Below are 26,616 nucleotides of genomic sequence, written 5' to 3' on the forward strand. Positions count from 1 at the left end.
TGGAAGTTTATGTAGATGACATACTCGCAAAGACCGCCCGACCTGACGATCTCCTGAGTGACCTTAACGACGTTTTCTCGTCCCTACGACAACACGACATGAGGCTTAATCCACTCAAATGCGCGTTCGCCATGGAGGCCGGAAAGTTCCTAGGCTTCATGATCACTCAAAGAGGAGTGGAAGCCAATCCCGAAAAATGCCAAGCGGTCCTTCAAATGAAGACTCCGGGTTGCATCAAAGACGTCCAGAGACTTGCTGGGAGATTGACAGCTTTGTCCCGTTTCCTCGGCGCATCGGCGGCAAGGGCCATACCCTTCTTCAACTTAATGAGAAAGGGAATGACGTTCGAATGGACACCAGCGTGCGAAGAGGCATTCAACCACTTCAAGCAAATCTTGGCGGCACCACCAGTCCTCGGGAAACCCAGAGCCGGAGAACCGCTCTACCTCTATCTATCAGTAACCGAGGAAGCGCTTGCCGCGGTCCTCGTTACAGAAGAAGCAAGGACACAACAGCCCGTCTACTTCGTGAGCAGGGCACTCCAGGGACCAGAGCTGAGGTACAGTAAACTGGAAAGACTGGCGCTGGCGCTCCTAGTATCCTCCCGAAGGTTAAGACAATACTTCCAGAGTCATCGTATAGTCGTGAGGACAGATCAGGCGATTCGGCAAATACTACAAAAACCTGATTTGGCTGGTAGGATGATGACCTGGGCCATCGAGCTCTCACAATATGACCTACAGTATGAGCCGCGACACGCAATTAAGGCCCAAGCGATGGCAGACTTCTTGGTGGAAGTAACGAGTGACCCTCCCGAGGAAACGGGCACACGGTGGAGGCTTCATGTGGACGGAGCCTCCAACCAAACGTCCGGAGGAGCAGGGGTCATCTTGGAAAGCCCAGCAGGGGTCATCTATGAGCAATCGACCAAGTTCGAGTTCCCCGTGTCGAACAACCAAGCAGAATATGAGGCTCTCCTAGGCGGACTAGTGCTGGCTCGGGAAGTCGGGGCGACGAGGGTCGAAGTATGCAGCGACTCCCAAGTCGTCACCTCGCAGATAAACGGAAGCTACCAAGCCCGGGACCCCCTCCTCCAAAAGTACTTGGAAAAGGTTAAGCAAATGACAAGCCAGTTCCAGGAGGTCATTATCCAGCACGTTCCAAGAGAAAAGAACACACGAGCAGACCTTTTGTCGAAGCTTGCGAGCCCAAAGCCAGGATCGGGTAACCGGTCGCTCATCCAGGGCATGGTGAAGGAACCAACGGTCACCCTCCACCTGACGGAGTCGAGCCCCTCATGGCTGGACCCCATTACCAACTTCCTGGAACTCGGCAAGTTGCCTGAAGATGAGAAGGCGGCCAAAGCTTTAAGAAGGGAGGCGGCCAGATACGCAATCATACAGGGACAACTATTCAAAAAGGGACTCAGCCAGCCCCTATTGAAGTGTTTGCACCCCGACCAAACGGACTACGTGCTTAGAGAAGTCCACGAAGGGTGTTGCGGACATCACATCGGGGGCAAAGCCCTGGCAAGGAAGCTCATCCGAGCAGGATACTATTGGCCAACAATGATGAAGGACTCGAAGGAATTTGTCACAAAATGCACAAAGTGTCAACAAAACGCCAACTTTCACAAGGCACCAGCCTCCGAGCTAAGCTCGCTAACGACTACACGTCCTTTTTCACAATGGGGAGTCGACCTCCTGGGACCCTTCCCGGTCGGCCCAGGACAAGTCAAATACCTCATTGTAGCCATTGACTACTATACCAAATGGGTAGAGGCTGAACCACTAGCCACGATATCGTCCTCCAACTGCCGGAAGTTCATGTGGAGGCAGGTGATAACCCGTTTCGGCTTCCCAGAGGTCGTCATCTCGGACAATGGGACCCAGTTCACCGACAAGAAGTTCATGGAATTCCTCTCTGGCCTGGGGATAAAGCAAAAGTTCTCCTCAGTAGAACACCCCCAAACAAACGGGCAGGTAGAGGCCGCAAACAAAGTCATCCTTCTTGGCCTAAAGAAGCGCCTGGACAGTAAGAAGGGAAACTGGGCCGACGAACTCCCCTCCGTCTTATGGTCCTACCGGACAACCGAGCAAAGCGCCACGGGGGAAACCCCCTTTCGCCTAACCTACGGGGTCGACGCGGTAATACCAGTCGAAATCGGCGAACCAAGCCCCCGACTACTCCTCGCGGGCATGAGCGAAGCGGTTGAGAAAGACCTGATCGAAGAAACAAGGGAGATGGCTCACCTAACAGAAACGGCGCTGAAACAAAGAATAGCCCTGCGTTACAACGCAAAAGTCCTCAAACGAGACTTCGAAGAAGGGGACCTCGTCCTGCGACGCAACGACATCGGCGTCCCGACCCCAGGAGAAGGCAAGCTGGCGGTAAATTGGGAAGGTCCCTACAGGGTAAGGGAGGTACTCGGAAAGGGCGCTTACAAACTCGAAAAACTTGACGGCAAGGAAATACCCAGAACATGGAACGCAAGTAACCTAAAGAGGTTCTACTCCTGACCCACCGGCTCACCGACCAGGGAACCTAGCCAGATAGTTAGTATTCGCCCCATCCACATGTTAATTCAACTTGTTTACTTACTTTGTGACAAATACTTACCCAACTGACGAGTAATTTTCACTTGTTCAAAATCTTTACTTGTTAAAACTTTCTTACTTCATATCTGTTCCTCGTGACCAAAATCTAAAACGGCACCCCGGGACTGATCACCCCGGGAGCCAGACGGCTCATAGGTCTCAACCAATTCGACGACTACGCGACCGAATCGGTCCGAACTGCTACCAAATGCGAAAACGGCAAGACGGGCACAAGATATAAGCCCGCCCAGAATAAACGGTAACACGAAAACGACAACACGACAAAATAATGAAACAAGCAAAAATCATAGCAATCAAACGACGATAACTTATAAAGCGTCAGAATACGGAACGGACAAGTAAAATTGTTCAAGGCAAACAAAATGACAAAGTATCAACAAGTTGTTCAACAAATGCATTACAAAATATCCTAAGTTGCGAGACTTCACTTCCTCGGCATATCGACAATTTTCCCGTCCTGGATAGTCTTGAAAACACCAATTGACGACGTCTCGAAATCAGGAGCAGCAATCTTCAGCTGGGCCTTCAGGGCATCTTCGGTCATCAAGATGGCATTCTTCCCTTGCTCCTTGGCCACCTTAAGCTTCTTCTTAAGATCAACGGCCTCTGCCTTAGCGGCTTTCGCCTCCGAGATGGCCTGCTCCCGCTCCTTTTCCAAAGCGACAACTCGACCCTGAGCGGCGTTCAGTTGACCTTCCAATGTCATCTCACGCTCAAGAAGCCGAGCCACGGTCTTATCGGACGCCTTCAGCCTCTCCGCAACAAACGACGACTTCTCCTCAGCAGCATTAAGCTTTCCCCCCATCTCGGACAGCTGACCCTGGAGGAGCTCAACTTGAGCCTTAAAGTCATTATTCGCCTTAACAGAAGACTCAAGCTTCCTCCGAAGCGCCTCCATACCAGATAGCTCAAACTCGGCCTTCCGAGCTATCACCGCCCCACGAAGCAAGGTGCGATACATCCACCTCGCCTGCCCGGACAGCTCGGTTGCATGAAAATGCTCTTCTGTCCCGGGTATCAGCTGGGAGTCAATGAACTTGGAAGCATCAAAATTCCTCTCCATTACGGTTAGGACCCCCTCCGGGCTGGAAGACATCTTTCATTTCTTAGGAGTGTGGATAAGCTCCACGTCGCTATCCGGATGAGGGGAGAGGGTCGCCTTCCCGTCAGCAGGACCCTCCTCATGGGCAGGGGAAGCCTGGCCCTCCTTTTCCCCTGACGGACCCTCCGACTTGCCGGCGTCCTTCTCTTCGGCATTCTCATCATCACTAGCCTCAAAAAAGGTCTTCATCAAATTCTCGAGACCGGTTACGGTGGCAGACATTTCCACTGCGAATAAACAACAAGAACGTTAGTCGTCAAACCGGAAATAAGAAGAACAACGACAAAGAAACATAGACAAACAAGAAAAGCAACTCACGAATATAGCTTCGACCGGCCTCCCGTTCACCCATAAGAAGGTGGGGGTTCACAGGATTCTTTTCAAAGATAGCAAGAAGAACGTTCGCTATCTTCTTATCTACAGCCGACAACCTCTTGTACGATACTTTCACAAAAGGATTCGACCCCGCGCCGAAGCTCCAGTAAGTCTGGATAAGGCGCTCCCCCTCTAACGACAACCAGAAGGGGTGGCGACACTTGACGGGACGAACCTTGAAATACTTATCCTTAAAACCATGGTAGAAATCCTCAAAAAGGCTAAAAATCTTCCTACCCTGGGCAGCACGGAAAGAAAGAAACCCTTTTCTTGCTTTCCCCTGTTTGGAGGGGTTGGTAAGGTTGAAATAAAAGAGAAAAACGTCCACCGACGCCGGTAGCTCTAAGTACTCGCAGACCATCTCGAAGCAGCGGATCGAAGCCCAGCTGTTCGGATGAAGTTGAGACGGGGGGACGGATATCCGGTTCAGCAGCGCCATTTGAAAATCGGAGAACGGTATCCGAACACCAACTTGTGTGAACATGGATTTATAAAACCAGATCCAATCGGGGACGCGGGGAGAATGAAAATTGAGCTCATAAATACGCTCATGAGGAAGCGGGACAATGGCCTCATAGTTGGCCTCCTCATCAGTACCCCCACACAAGTAGCCGGCTTACCGGAACTCCGTCAGCTCCCTCAAGTCCATCTGGTTGGGTGAACTCCTTATATCGTCAGTCACCCAAGCATACGGGTCGTAAGCCGCAGCAGATCCGGAAGACCGGGAGACGACGCGAGGCATACCTACAGCGGGGTACCACTCCGTTAGTCTATGAGGTCGGGAGCCCGAAAAATTCTCAGAAACTATACCTTTTCAACTCAATCATAACCATATACGACTAGAAACTACACCTACCTCACAAACCACCGAAAAAGGCCTATCCTGGAATGGTACCCCTTCCCTAACTCACCTATCCCAACACTACAAAAACCTCTTAACAAAAATAAAACCAGCCATGCAGTAGATGCAAACAACAAATCACACAACAACAGAGCATAACGCAGATACCAGAAGAGAGAAACCAGAAGATTACCTGGAACGATGAAGGAGATCTGGGCTGGAAGTAGAAGCAGGAAGGAGCTCGCGCAGGAAGCTTTGGATGTTAGGGAGAGAAGAAGTTGGAAATGATAAGAGTGGGAGGTGGATAGGGAGAAAACTGTTTAAAAACCACCCCCAAAAGCGCGAAAGGAAGCAGGGGCAAGATGGTCTTTGCGCACGGATTTTTTCAAATCATTATGAGCATTAAATGCCCAGCGCGGAGAACGAAACGGCAAACAGATGCCACAGCAGATCAAGAGACACGCGCACAAGAGACGCGTCCCTCCCACGATCAGCCGACCCAACGACAACGCACGAGTGTAAACATCACGCGCCACCAATGGCCTCCACGGCCATCGCTGACGCGTCGGGGGCACTGTTACGGCCTGGCCCAAAACTCGCGCGGGTCAACCCGACCCGAGTTCTCGCCGGCCCAGTGGTGCGTCCTCCACCCGACCCGGACACGCGTCCTGTACGGTTCGCACACAGCCGTGGGACAACACCTTTAGGGTATGGGCCTGCCCACTGGAAGGGCCCATTACTGACATGTATATAAGGGGGAGACTGGCTCTCCCCCCAAGGTACGTCACATTCACACATTATTTCCTCTCCGCCTGCACATATTCTGACAAGGGCGTCGGAGTGTCTTTGCAGGTGGCACCCCCCTTCTCCATCAGAAGTGCTCGGGATTCCGCTCTCCCGGGGACAGGAAACCACGACCAGACGAGCTTCCCCATCATCCGAAACGTTGACCTCAGGGTCCTAACCCGAATCGTCCGGTACCCGACCTACCGAACACTTCCTAAACCTGTCACTGAAAAGAAATTCTGTAAGAGAGTGAGAACATCGTCCTCGAAAAGAGTTCTTAGTAGAAGGTTTAAAAATGGTTATAAGAAGATATTTTAAATAAAACTATTTTCAGTTGCTGTAAACGTCAGTTCATTATCCAAATTTTAAAACTTATATTTTTCTTATAAAATTTCACACAAAATAACACTTCATACATTACACCATTTACTAAGAAACCATTTTAAACAAACTCACCACTGATTTAATCATTTTCGGCCTCTGGACCCAATTCAAAAAGTTATTCAATCAATACATTCATCAAATAAATAATCACAGTCATCCAAATAGTTCAATTCAATTCATAAGACTCATGTAATTATAAAATTATATTTTTTATACTATTATCAACTTATAATAATTTTTGAAAGTAAAATAAATTTAACAAACCACAAAAGACACTTTTAAAAATATATCGAATTTATCTGTTATAGTTTGACTGTAATTATTCTATAATGTGGTCCTTATTACAAAAGAATGTTATAATATAATTTTTAAATTTAATCTTTATAGTTTATTAAAAGACAGAAATTGATCAACAACTATTTTTTACAACGTACATTTATAAGAAAATAATATTTTTAGAAGAAAAATGTTAAAAAAAAGTTCAATCTTAATTTTATACAAGATTACATTAAACACGTATTTGAGAAGAATAATTTTTTGTTTATAATACTAAATTTTAAGTATAATAAATTTTTGTTTATAATAATAAGTTTAAAAATAATGCTTTCACACTTTTTTTTTTCCAAAGTTAAAAATGAGAGTCTAATACATGCCTTTTAAGTAAGTACGAGGAGATTATATGATACGTGTTTTAAATATTTGTGATATGAAAAGTTCAAGTGTTACTTAAAAGATATTAATTTATATTTTTAGAATATTTTAATTTAATTTAATATATTTTGATTTTGTTTATTTAATTACTAGATTGAACTTTATATTTATGGGTTTTAGAATTTTCTTTGTTTTAACCTAATAAGAGGTTATAAATACCTCCTTAATTATTATAGTCGTAATACAGAATGATTTAGAGGTTTAAAAATCTTTTTTTAATTTCATGATAAAATTATAGTGTAGACAATTAAAATTGAAGAGTCTCTCTTTTATTGCATCAAAAATTTGAGTAAAAATTTGATAAGTCTCTTCAATTTCATTCCCAAATTTTCACATTTATAAGTTATATTTTAATTTAAAAATTAAATTATTTTTAAAACTTTTATCCAAACATAATTATTGTTTTGAATTTTGATATATGGATAGGAAAGAGAATAGGAGTAAACTAAAGTGGATAAGCGCGTCATTCACTCATCCCGTCACATCATAAACGCACACCCTCCTCCACTTGGCCATTCGTGCATCTTTTTTTTTTTTTTTTTCCAGAAATTAATTTTTCGTTTCTTTTAAATAGATAAATATGAGAAATGCTATGTATTTTTTAATATATTTTTGTGTGTGTATTTTTTATTTTTAGTATTAAAAGTTATTAAGAAAATTCGAAAAAACCATTTTTATATATTGCAGAAAAATTCAGTAAAAATACGAAGAAAAATAATAAAAATTATTTATAAATAAAAATATTATGTGTTGGTGAATATTTAGTTTCAGAAAAAGGATTTGATTTGCTTAATGTGTTTTTTCCCCTTAGTTTTGTAAACAATAGATTGAAATAAGTAATAATATTTTTGTTATTGATTGTTTTACTTTTTTTGGTGATTATTTTACTTCCATGTCTTAAAAGAAAAAAAAATAGTAGGACTAAAATTAAAAAGTATTTTGGATACATTATATAGGATAATGGAGATATTGAACAAGATGTAAATTATAAGATCTAAGCAGGTCGGTCAAAATAGAGGAGCACATATTGTTTTATATGCGATAAAAAAGTGCCTTTAAAAATTAAAGGTAAATTTTATCGCACTGATATAAGATCGGCTATGTTTTATGGTACAGAGTGTTGGACGGCAAAAAATGAGCACGAACATAAGCTAAGTGTGGAAGATGTTGAGATGGATGAGCGATCATACGCGATTGGATAAAATAAGGAACGAAAATATAAGGGAAAGAGTTGGAGTAGCACCTATTGTGAAAAAGATGGTAGAATGACGTGATTTGGACATGTGAGAAAAATACCGACATAACACCCAGTCAGGAAGGTGGATGAGATGGAGGATGAACAAGGAGTGGAAGGCAGAGGAAGACCTAAGAAGATCATCTATGAAGTAGTCAAACAAGATCTACATGTAAACGGTCTTGCTCTCGCTGTAGGCATGATACATGACAGAGTTCAATGATATCGTTTGATTCATGTGGTCGACCGCATCTAGTGGGAGAAGGCTTTGTTGCTGTTGTTGTACTAAAATTAAAAATAATTTACTTTTAAATATTTTGTTTTAATAATAAGATAACATTTTGTAAAGTTATCTAATTATATTATTTTTTATTACATAATAAATATAAAAATTATTTTTTTTGCTCAAATAATATATAATTAGATAGATATATAAAATATAAAATTATAATAATACACATGATACATTAATTATTAATAAAAAAAATTAAATATTTATTAAATATTTAAATTTTTTTATATTTTTTAATAATTTTTTTTAATTTATAAACTTAACATTCTAATTTAAATCTATCAAAAAGAATTTATCTATCAGAGACCTTAACTAATGTACTTTCAACATTTGTTAGCAAAATTTGATGCAATCACAAATCACAAAAGTATCTATTAGAGACCTTAATTAATGTACACGTGTCCCGGCAAGTTCACCGTCTTGGCTTTCAAGAACAGCATCGAAGCAACACGAACCCCCAAGTCCCCAACCACTCTCTCTCTCTTCCGTCACACACAATCACACATACTTAACCCAATCCCTATTACTCATTCTTTTTCTGGATTCCTCACTCACTCCGTCACTTAACCAATCTCCATTCTTCTTCATCCACCGAGATTTTTTGTTTGTTTTTTGAGGTTGACTGTGAGTGAGAGTGGGAAATAGACATGTACGTTAATTCCATGAGAAAGTCCTTCAAGGACTCCCTCAAGCTCCTTGAAGCTGATATTCAACACGCCAATACCCTGTCAGTTTCTTTTTCTTCTTCTTTCTCTCTCTTTATCTTCAATTTTGAAATTTTTGGGCTCAATTTTGTTTTCTGAATTGAACGGTGATCATTTTCCTTTACAAGGTGCTTTTTTTTTTTGAAAAACGTCTTAAGGCCTCTCATACTTCAGCTTTTAATATTTCCCCCCTTCCTCGCGGGAAACGGTTGATGAATGCATAGTGTAAGATTTTTCTCGGTATGATTCTTCTTGGTGGGGGTTTAACCTCATGACAGTATTCTTACTTGGAATTTTCCTCATTAATTAGGGTTTGTTTAATTTGTTGAGTTATCATGGGCAGTGTTGATTTACACTTGATATTCCTTTTTGTCTTTTTCCCTCTAACTCCTTATCAGCTTTGTGAAAACTTAATACTTCTGAACCCCCTAGCTTAGCTACCTTTTTTCTTTAATCAAAACCTCGGCACATACCTCTAATTTTGTGTGTTTTTGGTTGCAATAATTTCTCCCCTTGAAATGTGACATTATCACATGTATTACAAGAGTTGAATTTCCCATTATGTATATGATGATATGCTTTCCCTTTGGTAAAATTCCCCCTGAAGGTTTAGTTAGTCTAAAGTTCTGAACAGTGGATTTTGTAGGGATTCCAATTTTAAAATTCTTCGTAATTATCCCAAATTATCTACAATTTTCATGATGCAAAATTCTTGTATGTATGTGTAGGGCGTCAGATTTTTCAAGGGAGTATGATGGTGCATGCCTTCAGATGAGAATGTCATACAGTCCAGCTGCACACCTCTTTCTTTTTTTGGTGCAATGGACTGATTGTCACCTTGCGGGAGCCCTGGGATTGTTGAGAATCCTAATTTACAAGGTAAGATGTTTTGGTTTTTGGTTGTGATGCAATATTGGAATGAAGGACATGGAGAACAATGAAGAGTGAAGAATTTGGATCATGATGTAGGTGTATGTGGATGGGACAACCACCATGTCTACCCAGGAAAGGAAAGCAAGTATTAGAGAATTCTATGGTATAATAACTTTCAACCTCTGGTATTAATGCAAGATTGAACTTGCAAATTTGCATGGGGTTGTTGATATCTTGGTTTATGGTTTCTGCAGCGGTCATATATCCCTCTTTGTTGCAACTTCAAAAGGGGGTCACTGATACGGAGGATAAGAAACAAAAGGCTATGTGCATGGAGAGGTATCGTAAAAGAGATGATGAGGAGTATTGGCAGTCTTCTGACATAGACATTGAAAGAGAAGATGAATGTGGGATATGCATGGAAATGAATGGCAAAGTTGTGTTGCCCAACTGCAATCATGCCATGTGCCTGAAATGTTACCGAGAATGGTACTCCCTCCCCTCCTTCCCTCTCTCTTTCTCTCTCTCCCCCCAAAAGAATGTGAATAATTTGTCTACTACTTTCTTCGATATGTTTTACCTGTGTTTCTGTGATAACAAATTTACCTCTATGGTTTAGTTTGGCTCGTGCATTATAATTATAGTTACTGTAACTTCTTCAAATAATAAAATGTAATCTGCTGGCTATTCCCAGGTCCTCAAGGTTTTGGGCTTGCTCAGTTAACCTTATAAAGTTAATGTCTTATGCCCATGCGTTCAGGACTTGGTCGTTTTATGAGTCTTACTATAAGAATGAACTGGTTTTAGAATCCCATGCTTGATTGCTGGTGTGATTTCATCATAGACACACCCACCAATCACCATGCATATAAATAGTTTTGTTTGTTAGATATAAAATGATGTGTGCTTCTACTTGACATTCTTATTGCTATTTGAATATGAGTATCAATAAATTAAACAAACAGAACATGGAAGTGTGAAAGAATTGGCTGTCTACTGTGATGATGGTAACCTTTTGCCCTTTAATAAAGTCTATTGCTCTTTGGTACAAGTAAGGTGCATACATCTTAACCTAATCAAATGTGTTTAGTTAGTGCCCTACTACTTTTTGGTGTACTAGTGTCTTGAAATAAAATTTATCTTTCTGTTTTCTTATGGAACTACTATGAGTTTAGTTGTATTTTGATGTTTATTAAAACTGGAAATATTAGGCTATGACACCATACTGTTTTCATTGTTAATTAGATCGAAAAATTGATCGTAAGGTGTCAGTATGCCGAACTGTCTGACTTTGAGGATTGTGTGTAGACTTGTATTCGAATTCCAAGGCATGGGGTTATACAACTCGTACTAGAGTAATGACTAGTTATTTCTTGAATCATAAGTTTATGCGAGAATGGAACATTGTCACCTTTAGGTTCTTGATGATACAAGCCTAGGTTTGATTGTCTATCATCTAATATCCATCAGCTAGTAGGTTATTTACTAGATAGGTAAATAAATAAGTTAAGCTCTGTTATGCTGAACAAGTTATTAGCAAGTTAAATCTGGTAAGGCACTGGAACTTGTTTGTGATGTTGCAAGTTGCAAAAGATGTACGCATTGCTGGCAACCTGGCATGTGACCTGGAGGTCACAGGAGTTGCGGAATCAGCCTTTTGAACAAACAAGGTGGGGCTGGAATCTGGGTCAAAAGTTTCCCTGTACCCTGTGCATGATGGCTAACGGGGACTTCATATCTCCAGGTTGCATTTATTGTACCCCACTCCCATGGTAGCCCGGTTATCGAAATTTTAGCTGCTGTCTTGTACCTCTGGAATGGTGCTCTTTATGTATTCTCTCAGTTAAACGATGCTTAAAGAATTGTGTATCCTTTTGCAGGCGAACAATCTCTCAGTCATGCCCATTTTGCCGAGACAGTCTGAAGAGGGTAAACTCTGGCGATCTCTGGGTTTTCACTGACAGGAGAGACATAGTAGATATGGCAACAGTAACAAGGGAGAATCTTAGAAGGCTTTATATGTACATAGACAAGTTGCCTTTGGTTGTTCCGGACTCCTTTTTTGAGGCCTATGACTCTCACATAAGGTAACCATAAGTGTGACTGCAACAGACAGATTTTAATGTATGCTGTTGTCTTCGGGTGGATACTAATTCCCCTCCAGTTGGAGTTCTAGCGACGTAAAAGCCCAAGCTCAACCCGGATTCTGCAAAATCTAGTTTATATATATATATTATAAATATCTATATCTATATATCTATAGAGAGTTGCAGCGGTTTGCTTCCCACTTCTACCAGAAATATCCAGCCCTGTGTTGTTTTGGGTTGGTGGTGAAGTTGAGATGTTGGTAAATTGTATGTAGCTTAGCTCATTTGTATATCCTGTACAGATCCAAATCCAATTACTTATTAACAAGAGATTTGCACATTCTGTTCCTTTTCATTTTAGTTCTGTATGTACCATTTCAGTAACATTTGTTTTTTTATCTTCGACTGAATGTATGTATTTTGACACAATGTCAGGTGGTTTTTCTGTATTGCATTGCATTTTATTTAATGTGGATTTATGGTTTTCTTTTTTTCAGTAAAAGAAAAAACCCTTGCTAGTTCATCATTTTGCATCTCTTACTAGGGTAAAGAGAAAGCAGAGAGAGAAGTGAGCAATGTAAATTGTGCTTTGTTACAACTTTTAACCATTCAATTCTCTCTTAATTCCAACTGTAAGAGCAATTTTTTTTTTTTTTTGGAAATTACATTACATTTGTGGCTCCAGGTAAGGTATCCCCTCTAACTTCATCGGCTAAAATTAGCCTTACAGAAACAGGATACATATCTAAGAATTGGACTCCATTGTTGCAAGTCCCTCCTTTGCCAAGACGTCTGTTACCCGGTTTGTATATTAATAAAAGGTATACTTATAACTTTTAACTCGCTTAAACAGCACGAAATGCTATAAAATCCCATAGCTCTGCTCCACAGCCTCGTCAAGTTTCTGAGTTTGCTTCAACATTATTATATAGTTATACTAATATCTCTATATCTCCACTTCACACTCTTGGAAAAGTTGCAACTGTATTCTTTATATATTTGCCTACCAGAGTTTTAAAACGAAAATCATGATCAGGGAAAGAAAAGAAAAATAGTTCCTATCTAAATAATCAGGAGTGTTAATAATGGGTACCTTCATCCCAGCATGTGTTGTTATTTAGAGAGTAATCAGGAACAAAAAGTGGTGGCTGAGCATTATGGTTAAGGAGGGAAAGCCTTGACCGAGTATAGTAATCATAATCACTGTCATAGTTAGGATCAGGACCATGAGCTTTTAGAACCAATGCAATTATGGTTGATAATCCCTGCAAGTGAAGACCAGAAGATTAGAACTTAAAACCTTCTAAAGTGCACAAGTGAAATGTCTCTGTACAAGTTAGATGAGCATAATGTTCGAAAAGTTTGTAATACACCTGTGCTGAGATGATCACTAGCATTATCCATTTGCAAACATCAAAATTTGACTCCACAAAATCCATGAAGTCGCTGAATTTTCCAGTTGGGTCCTCCGGCAAGTCCTGAAAGGTGCATTAGCAGTTGAAAAAAGTGGAAAAGAAAAAGAAATATCATTGCCATGATGAGTATTGAGAGTACCTTCTCCCAATCAGAATTGAGGAGAATGTCCGCTGTTACTGCACCCTCCAGCAGAAGAATTATGATCATGCTCACCATATACTAGCTTTGAATTAAGGCCATTAATCTCAAAATTATGGAAAGTGCAGCAAGCCAAATGTTCCACTTAGTTAACCAATAAAAAGTCTTTTTTCTTTAATATTTTCTTTAATAACTTAATTACAAGAATAATAATCACAAAATTGAGAAGTATTATGTGTGATTCAATTTGTTAGCTGTTCCATTCTACCGTATACACTTAACATAAGCAATGAAAAAGGATACACATGAGAGACAATAACCATTCATGCTATCTGCTGCCATATGTCCTAGACATGTTACCACACACATGAAAACACCAGTGCAAATTAAAGTATAAGCAAACCTGCAACAGAAAGTGAAAGCATAGGAGCATAAACCACTACTTCAAATCAAAAGCTCTAATATTAGTTAATATATAACATGGTTCTAATCATTAGTACTAATGCCATTATTAATTTATTACTAATGAATAATGATAACAGAAGGAAGATTTATTTTGAGAATAAAATAAATACATAAATGGAAGTATAATTGATTACCATGTCTCAGATACAAATTCAAAAGTAGGTGGTACATCTTCTCTTTCTTCTAGCCAAATTTTGATTATCCATAAACCATAAATGATCATTGACATGCCTACCATTCCCATGATAGAATTAAAGAATTTAAAGAATGATCTTAGGGTTCTTGCAATTGAGATCATGTTAGAGAGAGTATAAACAAAAAATCAATGCAGGTATTACTTGCACAATATGATTTACCTGCAAGGTTGCATATAAGCTATCAATATAGGAAATTTCCAAGAAATTATCGTTGCAAGTACAATTACCATGTAAATTAGATAATTATATTTGTTTATTAGCCATTGGACATGTAGTTGCTGTGGTGTAGTGGTTATCACGTTAGTCTTACACACTAAAGGTCCCCAGTTCGATCCTGGGCAGCAACAAATATTTAACCTTTTTCAATTTAACTCGCTGTTACAACTTACAACTCCAATCTCTTCTCCAGCGGCATAAACTCTGGTAAATTTTGTTAATTGAGAGTATTAGGGTTTTTTTTATCCCTTTCTCCCAATCCCAAGTGTTATATTCACGTTGTTTGGGTTTAACATAGGGCACTTCGATTGTTGAATCCATTGATCAGAATCGCACAAGGAAGTGAAAAAGAGAAGCTGTGTCAGACTCACAATGCCAGAGGTTAGGATCATTGCGAAGAATTTCATGGACATGGTTGCTTCCATGCCCGCTATGAAGCTCGATAAACTCTACGAAAATGGATTCATCTGTGAAGCTATTCTCAGGTCATTTTTCTTCCATCCTTTTCCTTGGATTTATTCAAGTTTCTGTTTTCACCCTTTTGAGAAAGCTGTTGTGGATGTTTTTTGATAGATTCTTACCTATGCTTCGACCACCCCGTGAATCGTATTTAATTTTCCTAGCTTTTCGGATTTTTTCTGGAATGCAAAGTTCATCAACTTCAATCACTATTAACGTTTTTTTTTTTTGATTTTTTTTAAGGTTTAGCTTACGGCTATTGTTAATGTTACTAGTTTTCGTCCATAAACTAAAAGTTTTAAGCTGCTAATGCATTCATTACACACAGAATTTAAAACTGTCTCATTGTTAACCTTAACTTTAAAATTCAACACTTGTTAGCCATACCTTACTTTTATAAAGCTTGATTTAAGTGCATTATGTGAAATGTATTGTTGTGACCATACTTTAGTAACTTGGTGGCTTTAAATGTATATATATCTTGAAATATCAGGTCTCTGCCGCCTCTTGGGAAGAAATATGTGTTACAGCTGCTTCATATCGATGTGCCTGTGGCGGCTAAATTATTGGAGGAGTGGGTGCTTCCAGATGGATATACCAAGCACAGAGTAGCCATTGATAGATTGGTTCAATTGAGAGTTTTCGTTGAAGCTGTTGACAGGTACTGCACATTTGTTCACTTCTGAAAACTTTTGTTATAGGTATGTTATTTGAAGATGACTCACAGAAATCTATCCTTTTGAATGATTCAAACTGGTTCATTTCATTTCAAAACACAATTGGGCAAATATTAGCCCTTAGCCCTTAATTTGGGATACAGACATCATTTTTCATGTCTTGTAATGTGGTTGAAGATCTTTGTTTGTGTATTATTTTTTATCCTTTTATGTGTCCACTGATCAAGCTTTAAAAGTTACCACAGTTCTAATATCTGGACATTTCTATTATCAGTTTGAAGCCTAACCATTTCTCATTTTCTTTCGTAATTGTTTTCCCTATTGTCAGGAAGAATGACAAGACTTACAAACTTAACCCAACATTCCAGAAAAGTCTCCAGCAACTTTTAGTACATGGGTAAGTTGTAGATTTTTTCCTTCATGTTCATGTTAATAGTTAGCTAATCCTGTTCTCATGTTACTATGACTATGAGAATGTATAAAATTGTTTATTTCAGTCATCCACTCTTTGCAATATGATAAAACTCTTCCGCTTCATGTATCATTTGTTAATTAACCTATATAACCGATGGTTAGTCTCTGCATAAAATTAAATGACTTCTACCATTTCCCCCTCATTCTGTTAGTTTTTAGGAAAGCAGTCAATCTTATAAATTATAATATAAAATGTAGACTGGTTGTGCTACAAATTTGAGATTTACTGTAACTGGTAATATTTCCATGTGATTAAATACTGCAGTGGAACTTTGCCAAGGGAACCAATGCCATCTAATATTACCGTAAGGCTCCCAAACTTAGAGGATCTTGAGGCTTATGCTCTTCAACAATGGGAGGTAGAGTATTCAATCTCTTGACTCCACTTGATGGTTGTATCTTGTATATAATCTATTTAAGAATTCTTTATATTTATTGATGCATAAGTCACTTTAGTAATTTGGTATCATTAATCTGCAGCACCCATTTGTTTAAATTTTGGTCAAAATGAAGGCTAACCTTTCCATGACGTTGTGATGAACTAGTGTTTCTTGTTGCAACTTATAAGCTCAAGTCTTGTGGAAAAGCCCTCAAATATTAGCTCTTCTTTGATGAAAGTTTTTCAGAGGCGGCTCCTAAGTCAAAGGTTTAATTTACTTGGCAACTTCTCAATTTTAACATAATACTCATTTGTGGACTTTTTTCTTATTTTTCATTTCGATACAGAGACAAAGAAGCTCCAAAACTAACTGAGAGTGGTTTCCAGTTCTTGGTATGCATTAAATGATTTACAAGCTACATGCACTTATTGTGATGATCGGCCTATATATTGAATGTATCTCTTGTCAACTATAGCTGATGGAAACAAATGCACAACTTTGGTACATCATCAGGGAATATATCTCTAATTCTGAGGTAACTAATTTCCTCCCTCTTTTCCCCCAATGTTTTTTGTTATTTGTTTTCTGCACGCTCTTCATCATCTCTTTTGGTGCAGGAGAGAGGTGTTGATGCAGCTGACTTGATCTCATTCATGCTGGAACTTAGTTTTCATGTCATTGGGGAGGTAAGATATTACTGGTCCTTGGTGCTTCGTGAATGGTGGAAATTTTCTTGCATAAGGATAATACTATGGTAATCTGTATTAGTTGAAAAAGTAGTGGTTTAATTAGAAACACTTTTTTGTCTTGTTGCTTTCTTTCTATAACAGTATTCCTATTATATGTAACTGTAGTGTAACAGCACATTGATGCACTTCTTTCCAATGTATAGGCATATAATATAAACTCATTGACCGATTTCCAAAGGAGCATAATTAGGGATCTAGCAGACCTTGGATTGGTCAAACTTCAACAGGTTACAATATTTCTTTGCTTAATTTTGGAGATAATATCAATAAATTCATGATGATTTTAACTCAGCAGTAATTGTCTTATTTTTTCTTCTTTTTGTTGAAACTTTACAGGGTAGGAAAGAAAGTTGGTTTATACCTACAAAATTGGCAACAAATCTTTCAGTGAGCTTGGCTGATTCGTCATCTAGAAAGGAGGTTTCTTCTTTTTCCTTGGATTGATTTATTTTGCTAGAAATTTTGGTAAATTGGCCTTGTTTCACGGTGTGGTTTCTTTTTGGGAGTCCCCTCAGGGCTCAGACTGACTTGCTCTACCATGAGTTTATCTGTTTCTGCTGCAACTTTTCTTTGCCTTGTTCATGTCGGCCTCCTTATTCTTTCCTTTGCATTCCTTCTATTACTCCCAATACATTTTTTGCTTGTAAGAAGATATAAAATTTGAAAACAAATTTAGATGTTGCGTTAAGATGTATGAATGTTCGTGGGGTTAATATTCGAAATGTTCCTAAAAGATCACGTGCACGTCAATTTGGTACTCGAAAAATCAAATGCCTCAGATTTGTCCCTGAAAGATATATAATGGTGAATCAAATTGGCCCTTCTGCTAATTAGATGATGACGTGACGCAAAATGATTATGCCATGTGTCATCATTTAAGTGATGGAAGGACTAATTTGACTCAGTTGTATCTTTTAGAGACTGATTCAAGGCATTTGATATTTCATGGACTAAATTTATGTTCGCTTGATATTTCAAGGACTATTTTGACTATTAATCAAATATATGTGTTTAGGGGCGTGTACTGGGTATCTAGGTTCTTTTGTTTGGTCATATTTATGGAGATTTCTGCTGGGCTGGTTAGGACATTTTGGTTGCTTCCCGTGCAAAATTTCAAGCTCTCAAAAATTGCGTATTTATTGTTTAAACTTTGACTAAGATTTTTAGGAGATTTGTTGATTCTTTTTGAATATACAGCCTCTTACAGCCTCAGACTGATGGCTTCCTACATTTTATTTCCCCAGGGGTTTGTGGTTGTGGAAACAAATTTTAGAGTCTATGCATACTCTACTTCAAGATTACATTGTGAGATTTTGCGGTTGTTCTCAAAGTATGCCGAAGAATAATATCCAGAATGCTATATTCTTATGGATATGAGTTGTTCTTCTTCCCAGATGTTATTTTATTACCAAGTCTGTTTTGTTTTTTAATATCCAGTAGCTAATTAATTGTGATGTATACAGGGTAGAGTACCAACTCCCAAATCTTATTGTTGGAGCTATTACAAAAGAAAGCTTGTATAATGCTTTTGAAAATGGCATTACAGCAGAGCAGGTAAGCATTAGAAAACCAATTTTTTTTTTCTTTTTTCTTTCTTTTTTTCCTTCCTCTCTTTCCTGGACCGTCTCCATGATTAATAGACACTAGTTTATTATTATTTAAACATTTAACGAATTTTTGTGTCACGATCTTAGTTTCATTGTTATTTCGTACCAGACCTCTAGGGAGTTTATTTCAGGGATCTTATTCAGACTGCGCATGGTTTTGCAGATTATCAGCTTCCTTCAGCAGAATGCTCATCCTCGGGTTGCAGATAGGACACCAACTGTCCCGGAAAACGTCACAGACCAGGTTTTAGATATGTATATGCATATATGTATATGTAACAACACGAGTGTTGGTTTTCATTTTTCTGATGCGTATTGCCGCAATGGTGACAGATTAGGCTGTGGGAATCGGATCTAAATAGAGTTGAGATGACTGAAGCATATTATTACGACGAATTCCCTTCAAGGGTATGCAAATTAGTATCCGAGTTCATTTCATGTCCTTGATCACGTTATGTCTAATATGATACGTTGTGTCGTGTGTGAGCAGGATGTATTTGAAGGTGCATGTGACACTGCCAGAGAATGGAACGGTTTGTTATGGGAAGACTCGAAGAAAATGCACATGGTGGTTAAGACCGGGGTACATACATACGTACGAGAGTATTTACGCAGCCAAAAGTAGAAGCAAAATGCAAAGACCATATGGAATGGTGCATCTGCATCCTGCTAACGTGCTATGGAAAACCAGGAAACAAAAATTTGCATTATCTTTTGCTCCTTGGAAGGGAAACAGATGGAAGAAGCAATGGGGTCACACATTAGGGCATTATTCTCTTTTAGTTTGATAAACACATGCTAAAATCTTTTTCCAATACAGCAGGGTTAGGTTATATTGTGGATTATGTTCGAGAAACAACTTTCGTGTAACAAGGAAATGCTTCTAGTTTGTTGACTAAATGAAAAAGGGTTAAAGATGCCAAATCTTTTAGTTTGATAGTCTCAATATGTTTGAGACTTCTGATGATCTTATTGTAAAATATGCCACACTTTTGAGACTTTTTTACTCCAAATATTCAATAATCTCTTGCTACTTATTCGTTATAAACCAAAATTTAGAATAACATGTAAATCTTGTGTTTCCACTCTCAACTATTTTATCTTACCATTCACTACTTCATAGTCAGTTCGATATTCCATTTTTGCATAACATGTATAACTAAATTAACTTGTTTGGAAATCAGAGAAAATATTACGTCTATGCCTTATTTGCAAGATCTTACCAACCAATAATTGAGAGGTGCAAATACAAATGAATATTATTAAAGTATGAACAGCAAGTGCAAGTTTCATTTGTTTGACTTGTATTTTTTCTTTTTTGGTTGATAGAGAAATTATCTTTTAAACCTTCTTTTGCATCCAGAAGTTTACTAAAATCTCGTTCCAACTTTTAATTATTTTGCCTTAGGTGGTATAATGAGTAGGTTAAAGGGTAAAGAAAAAAAAAAAAAAAGGCTAAAAACCTAACCTTTTTCTAATAATATTCAGTCAATTTTGTTATTTTTTCTTGGAGTTAATAGTCAAAATCGTCTCTGAAAGATACTCCGATCTCCATTTTAGTCCCCAAAAAATAAAATTAATCAAAATCGTCCCCAAAAGTTACTCACATTGATCGAGTTTGTCCTTCCATCATCTCAGTTGGTGATGTGGCTAACGTTTGCTGAGCTGGAACGTTAAGTGCCAGCGTGGTAGACTCCAGCATGGCAACGGTTAATGCTGATAAGATATGTTTGCCTATTTAGGTCAAATTGGTCCTAAAGCCACAACCCTAACCTAACCCCCAATCTGACGGATAAATGTGCGTGATTCTCGTAGTAGATGACGATGTATGTTTGAGGAGTCGCTGCTATGATGAGTGGAAGCCGCAACGGTGACCTGCCGTCGCAGTCTATCGGTAGCCATGAGTCGAACTCTTCCATGCGAAGGAGGAGGAAGATGAAGGACCAGACTTGCTTTTGTGGGTTGAAGACGACAATCAAGAAATCCGGCACAAGAGAGAATCCAGATAGGTTGTTCCACACTTGTGCGAGATACCCGATGAGTTAGTTTAGGATATATTAAGCTTGTTTTCCATATTCCTATGTCTATTCTGCTGGGTAGTTGAAGTTGATTCTCTTTTTTTTTGAAAATATTCAGAAGGGAAACCACTACAACTTCTTTAGGTGGGTTGAGGAAGATGGGTATGTAGCAGGGGCGGAAACTGATGCAGAGGTTGGTCAGTTGGTGGGGATTATGATAAATGGAGACTGAATGTGTCATGGAGATTGGGTAGCTTGGAGGGTGAGGTTAGAGCAATGAAGATGCTGCTAATGTTCCTGTCAGTTGCAGTGGTCGTGGCTACTGTCTTGTGTGTATCACTATTGTTCACATTAATCTCCAAGTAAAGCCACAGATAGAGTGTTATGTTCTTGTGTTTTAGAGGTGTTGTTAGATCTTTGAAATTGAATTAGTTGATATGTAATGATGATGTTACTTATGAATGAAAGTATGGTTTAATTGTGTTTAATTTAACATAAACTTGTTGTTTAAGCATGATGGATTTCATTGAGAATACATGATGGTGATGTTTGAACCATAAGTATCTATTCACCAAAAAGTTGTATACATCAGAATAGTCAAAATCATAGTAATCCATAACAAACATCATAATCATAATGATATCATATTGTCTTAGTAGACACACCACAAGGGTGATCAAGGATCCAGAAGTTAAAAGAGCAATCCAAAGCATAAGTTCAAACAACATTGTTCACTTAAACCAAAAAAACCTACTAGGCCTAACTTAAATGATCCTGAACACATAACCAGTTTACAGAGCCATGTTCCCAAAAAGCAAAGTTACAACTACATACAAAATATATTTCCTAGTTAAACATATTAATCTTTCTTTCTTGGACGCTTGAAGCCTGGAGTAGGCACGAATGTCATGAAGGTTTGCATCTTCTTTGCAGTGGCAGAAGTTGTTCCTTTCAATGTCTCAACAGATATGGCCACAGGTGACTGGGTGTAGGCATTCGATCTTGCCTTGCTTTTGATGACATGCAATTTCGGTGACCTGCCTCTCTTTGCACCCTGCATAGGCCAGTTGCAGAACCATTTAGCTTCAAGTAAATAAATGCAATTGGGGAGAACAAAAAGCAACAATAAAATAAAATAACCTGAAGGTCTTGAACAGGCAGTTGGGTATCTTGCATTGGTGGGTTTTCTCCTGGTTGGTTGACTTCCACCGCAGGTTGTGGCTGGACTGGGGGAGAAGGGGGAGAATGTGATTGAACTTCATTGTTGTTGCTTGGCTCATCTGTAGGAGGAGCAGGCCCTTTAGCAATGGCAAGCTGAAGTTGCATTTGCCTAGCTTGTTCCTCAGCATCCTCCTTTTTCTTCTTTGCACAGCTTCTCTTGTTGTGTCCAACTTCACCACAATACATGCACCTAATTGGGTTGTACTTCCTCTTTATCTTGGTACTTGACCCAACTGGCTGCTCTCCCTTGTCCTTTCTCCTCTTCTTGGTAGGCCTCTCAGGTTTTGGCTTAATTGGGGGTGGGACAGGGGCAGGTGAGGATGTTATCTCCCACATATCTTGTCCTTTCACCGGGTTAACATTGAAATAGTATGTCCTTTTATACGCCTCCATTGTCAACAACTCATGGCAATACTCCTCAGTCCTCTTACCATTTTTGTCCTGAATGGCTGAAATTGCATGCATACATGGCATCCCTGTGCCCAGTACAGACAGACAAACATTTTGAAAAAATCAAAAATAACACTAACTACTTCAAGCTAAGGGAAGGAGTGATGGGTTCTGAATGATTTACCTGTGAGTTGCCAGAACCGATAGGTGCAAGTGTGCTTCCCCAAGTCCACCACCATGTTTGTGGGCCAGCCATGTACTTCAAACAACTCCTCTTTATCATCCCCGCACCATTGGAAAGCCCAACGACTAGATAATTTTGTCATGACTTCTAGTCTGCTTTGCTGAACCGGGGGTAAAATTCCTTGATAAGTGCTCAACTTCAGTTTGTTATCGACCATGCTCTTCATGATTATTCTTCTCACCTCTTCAGCCAAAGTCAAAATCGGCTTGGTCCTTTCATGCTTTATTTTAGCATTGAATGATTCGTAGGCATTGTTGCAAATGTTGTCATTATTGGGATCCTCATTAAAGTACGCCTTAATCCAAGCTTTCTTCGGCCACTTTTCAAGATACTGCCAAGCCTGCTCGTTGATGACCTTTACTCTCTTCATGTTCCTCTCGAACTCATTACGCGTTCTTGATCTAGCACACTCCCAGACCAGGTCTTTCAACTCTGTGCTACCCCATTGTTTTGAAAAATTTCGCCACAGATGCCACACACAGAATCTGTGCTGGGCCATGGGCATGACTTCCTTCACTGCTGGGATTAGTTCCTGACAAATACAGAGAAACCCGAAAAGAGTGTTAATCAAATGAATCCCTCAAAGTTGATCATTAAATCAATTTAGTACTACAAGTATATCTCATTAAATCAAACAAAACCCAAAACTATGAATACGAGTATGAAAATTGTCCTCACCTTCTGCATGTCTGAAATGATGCACAACTTGTTATCATTGTAGTTGCCAAGGTCTAACTGCAACAGGTCCAGAAACCATTTTCAGTTGTCTTTATTTTTCACATCGACAATTGCATAGGCAACGACAAAGATGTGATTATTGGCATCCTGAGCACACGCCGTCAATATTTGTCCACTGTGCAGGGTCTTAAGAAAAGCCCCATCCAATCCAATCATTGGTCTACACCCAGCCTTAAAACCTTTTTTACACGCATCAAGACACACATAAAACCTCTCAAATTGAGGAGGACCCTCTGGCATTGGGATTACACCAACTTAAACTGTAGACCCGGGATTACTTGTAAGCAATTCATTAGCATAGTCCCAGATTAACCCATACTGGGCAACTTCATCCCCCTCTACCACTTTCCTAGCAGCTTTCAATGCTTTAGTGATGCAGGTGCTGTTGAGGTTTACATTACACTTCCTCACAAACCACTCATACACTTCACGATGTCTCATTGTAGGGTGCTTTCTAAGTTTTGGTACAAGTTTGCTTAGTGTCCACCGTTGGATCGCTGCCCTATTTTTTTGCCTTCTAGGACAGATATGGTTGTCAACGAGGGTTTTAATCTGCCAGGACCCGTCTTGCTTACTACGTGCACAGTATACTATCCAAAGACAACCCTCAGCCTTACACACAGCCTTAACCCGAACATTGTCATTCTTTGTAAACAATATGTTTCTACCTAGCTGGATTGTATAGTCCCTAGTTGCATGCATAAAATGTTCCTTTGATTTGAATATCATACTAACCTCAAATTTGAGGTCCCCGAACTTTGCCTTGTCAATATAATGAGGATATACGGTTGGTGATTCCTCATCAGAGTCCAGTTTCTGGCCTGAGTCCTCCGAGTGCCTGAGCCTCAGCATATCCCAGTTCCACATAATATCCCTTCACAAAGAACACGTCAAGTGTGTCAGCTTCAACTCCCATTAACACCTCTGTGTGATTCGGCTCATAGTACAGATTTTCACCCTCATCCTTTTTAAACTTCCCACCATGGTGAAATACAAACGTCATAGGAGGATCCTCCATCTACAAGTGCAAAAATAAATAAATGTAGTCAACAACAAAATCTGAAACAACTACAGCCTTACACCTCCATGTCAACACACAGCAAACAACATAATCATAATCATCGCAAACCCTCCATTCCCCAGAAAAAACCCACCGCATAACGACCAGGAAACCCCTAACGGCAAACGCATACAGAACATGTTCTTCCTAATCCGAACCCTAGTGACACTAGATGGTTCTTAGAACTAACTCAACCTAAACCAACGAACATCAACATTGCAAAATCAACAAAAACTGTCAAAAAAATTAAATCTTACCCTATGGCAGTTACTGTTCCTTCCTCCAACAGCGAAACTCCTCCGCGAGCTCCTCCAACTATCCAACGTAGTAGAGCCAACTCCTCTACAAGCCTCGACACGCACAGGAATCGTCAACAACGCTACGAGGTTCTGATCAAAGGATCTTTGGGCAGAGTACCAGAGTAGAGAGAAGACAAGGGGTTTTGGAGCGAAAGTTGAAGAGGGTTGTTATGAGAGGAGAGAAGGGAAGAACGTTTGAATATCCCACTCTGGACCATAAACGACGTTGTTCCGTTGATTTGGGAGTGGAGGAATGAAACTACGTCGTTTTGGAGTCTACCACGCTGGCACTTAACGTTCCAGCTCAGCAAACGTTTGCCACATCGCCAACTGAGATGATGGAAGGACAAACTCGATCAACGTGAGTAATTTTCGGGGACGATTTTGATTAATTTTATCTTTCGGGGACTGAAATAGAGATCGAGATATCTTTCAGGGACGATTTTGACTATTAACTCTTTTTTCTTGGCCAACTCTATGGTGCATTTCACTTGGTGCCTAACTATTGCCTCCTAGTCATATTGCACATTTTTATTAATCAGTGTATTTAGGGAAAAAGAATTGCTGAAAAGAAGCTGCTATTATTCACCAAGATTTCATCTGAGATTCATGAAGTTACTGACCAGATAGAAAACTACAAACCTAGCTCAACCAACTATCTTTAAATAAAACCATGCATGCAGTGGTTACACACTAGTTATGCTACCAATGAAAATTCCATATAACAATAGCAGGATGTAACATCAAACTAATTCCTATCTATGCAGAAGTATCCGGGTATTTAGGGTCTTCATATTGTGGCTTCTGCTTCTTTACAGGCTGAGGCTCAGGCTCAGACTTTGGTGGCCTATTAGGAATAACTTTATCAGCTATTTCTGCTTCAACCTCAAACTGCAATATATGCATAGATATACATATTATAAGATGAATATTCCTAAAACATCAACATGCAATTACTTATGGTTCATAATTATATTCTCAAACCTATACCCTGTAACTGCAGCCAGATACACAAGCATGGAAACATTCCTGTACATGAAGGGAAACATGAATTAATCCTATTAATATTAATTAAATGACAAAGCATGTTGTAACATATATAACTAGAAAAGGAAATTAAATTGCCTCAGAATAACTTTCAGATCCAGGAGAACGATCAATATACGCACTCCACTTCTGGTTCTCGAGTACAGGGTCCTTGTAGCATAATTGATTGCACTCCTCCAAACCTGCTTAACCAAATAATTAATACTGTATTAGATTTAATGAAAATTAAAAAAGCATGGATATGTTTAAGTAAAGGGATCTGACATTCTTCCCATGTGTCTCCATCTGCATCACAACCCTTTTTGCAGAATACTCTCCCTGCATACAAAGAAATTAAAGTTGAGAGAAGATGTAGCAGATGGTTCGATGAATGGATGGTGATTACATACATGGGATTTGGGTGAGTGCTGCGTATTTGTTGTTGCATTGGCCACCACATGGAGATGCCCATTGCTCTGGTATCATTCTTGTTACTTCTTTCACTTCGCGCGTAACAAACTGAAACATCAACGAGAAGGGATCATGTAACATGCACAACACAAAGGGTAGTTTCGTCCATGATGCATATTGCATGTCCTATTACTTCCCGCTGCCAACTGTATCTCCGACTTTCCTGCATCGTCTCAAAACACTTTCTTCCCAACAGTAATTCGTGGATCTCAACCCAACTAACATTTAACAAATATTTAAATATTTAAAAAACTCATTATAAAATACTTTATATTATTTAAATATCTAATTACTTAATATTGTATGAGCGTGTAAAACACTTTATATTAAAATTAAAATAATGCATAAATTAATTTTGATTTTT

The 26,616-nt window shown here is 39.2% G+C and overlaps 4 protein-coding genes and 1 non-coding gene across 7 annotated transcripts; 3 read left to right on the plus strand and 2 right to left on the minus strand.

Annotated features, from left to right (window-relative positions):
* Positions 1-8,668: 8,668 nt before the first annotated feature.
* Positions 8,669-12,436, plus strand: LOC112733477 (E3 ubiquitin-protein ligase AIRP2). Of its 2 annotated transcripts, none has more exons than XM_025782437.3 (5): positions 8,669-9,070; positions 9,776-9,926; positions 10,017-10,083; positions 10,175-10,409; positions 11,801-12,436. In XM_025782437.3, the coding sequence occupies exons 1-5, from the start codon at positions 8,991-8,993 to the stop codon at positions 12,009-12,011; spliced, it is 744 nt and encodes a 247-aa protein (XP_025638222.1). In that variant the 5' UTR covers positions 8,669-8,990; the 3' UTR covers positions 12,012-12,436. The 2 variants fall into 2 exon arrangements, 1 of the variants encoding a protein (XP_025638222.1); XR_011870241.1 differs by having other exon boundaries at positions 8,749-9,070; positions 10,175-11,664.
* Positions 12,437-12,576: 140 nt separating this feature from the next.
* Positions 12,577-14,375, minus strand: LOC112733478 (tetraspanin-19). The gene is made up of 6 exons (XM_025782438.3): positions 14,161-14,375; positions 13,865-13,964; positions 13,562-13,642; positions 13,381-13,485; positions 13,101-13,272; positions 12,577-13,010 (listed from the first exon to the last, which is right to left on the minus strand). Exons 1-6 carry the CDS (start codon positions 14,322-14,324, stop codon positions 12,967-12,969), a joined length of 666 nt encoding a protein of 221 aa, XP_025638223.1. The 5' UTR covers positions 14,325-14,375; the 3' UTR covers positions 12,577-12,966.
* A 122-nt stretch (positions 14,376-14,497) lies between these two features.
* TRNAV-UAC (transfer RNA valine (anticodon UAC)) lies at positions 14,498-14,570 on the plus strand. The gene has a single exon. It is a non-coding gene; the product is annotated as a tRNA-Val (tRNA).
* Positions 14,537-19,857, plus strand: LOC112733480 (general transcription and DNA repair factor IIH subunit TFB2). 2 transcript variants are annotated; one of them, XM_025782441.3, is made up of 16 exons: positions 14,537-14,646; positions 14,738-14,924; positions 15,392-15,559; positions 15,904-15,972; positions 16,315-16,408; positions 16,595-16,695; positions 16,776-16,821; positions 16,905-16,964; positions 17,047-17,115; positions 17,322-17,405; positions 17,515-17,598; positions 18,423-18,508; positions 18,642-18,732; positions 18,949-19,029; positions 19,119-19,193; positions 19,276-19,857. In XM_025782441.3, exons 2-16 carry the CDS (start codon positions 14,812-14,814, stop codon positions 19,408-19,410), a joined length of 1,356 nt encoding a protein of 451 aa, XP_025638226.1. In that variant the 5' UTR covers positions 14,537-14,646; positions 14,738-14,811; the 3' UTR covers positions 19,411-19,857. The 2 variants fall into 2 exon arrangements, with proteins under 2 accessions (XP_025638226.1, XP_072068674.1); XM_072212573.1 differs by having other exon boundaries at positions 14,630-14,924.
* Positions 19,858-25,316: 5,459 nt separating this feature from the next.
* On the minus strand, positions 25,317-26,449 carry LOC140178201 (uncharacterized). Its single transcript, XM_072213420.1, has 5 exons — positions 26,192-26,449; positions 26,067-26,120; positions 25,881-25,984; positions 25,746-25,784; positions 25,317-25,646 (listed from the first exon to the last, which is right to left on the minus strand). Exons 1-5 carry the CDS (start codon positions 26,373-26,375, stop codon positions 25,515-25,517), a joined length of 513 nt encoding a protein of 170 aa, XP_072069521.1. The 5' UTR covers positions 26,376-26,449; the 3' UTR covers positions 25,317-25,514.
* Between the last annotated feature and the right edge of the window lie 167 nt (positions 26,450-26,616).

This window comes from Arachis hypogaea, chromosome 13, assembly GCF_003086295.3.
Source record: "Arachis hypogaea cultivar Tifrunner chromosome 13, arahy.Tifrunner.gnm2.J5K5, whole genome shotgun sequence".
Lineage (NCBI taxonomy): Eukaryota > Viridiplantae > Streptophyta > Magnoliopsida > Fabales > Fabaceae > Arachis > Arachis hypogaea.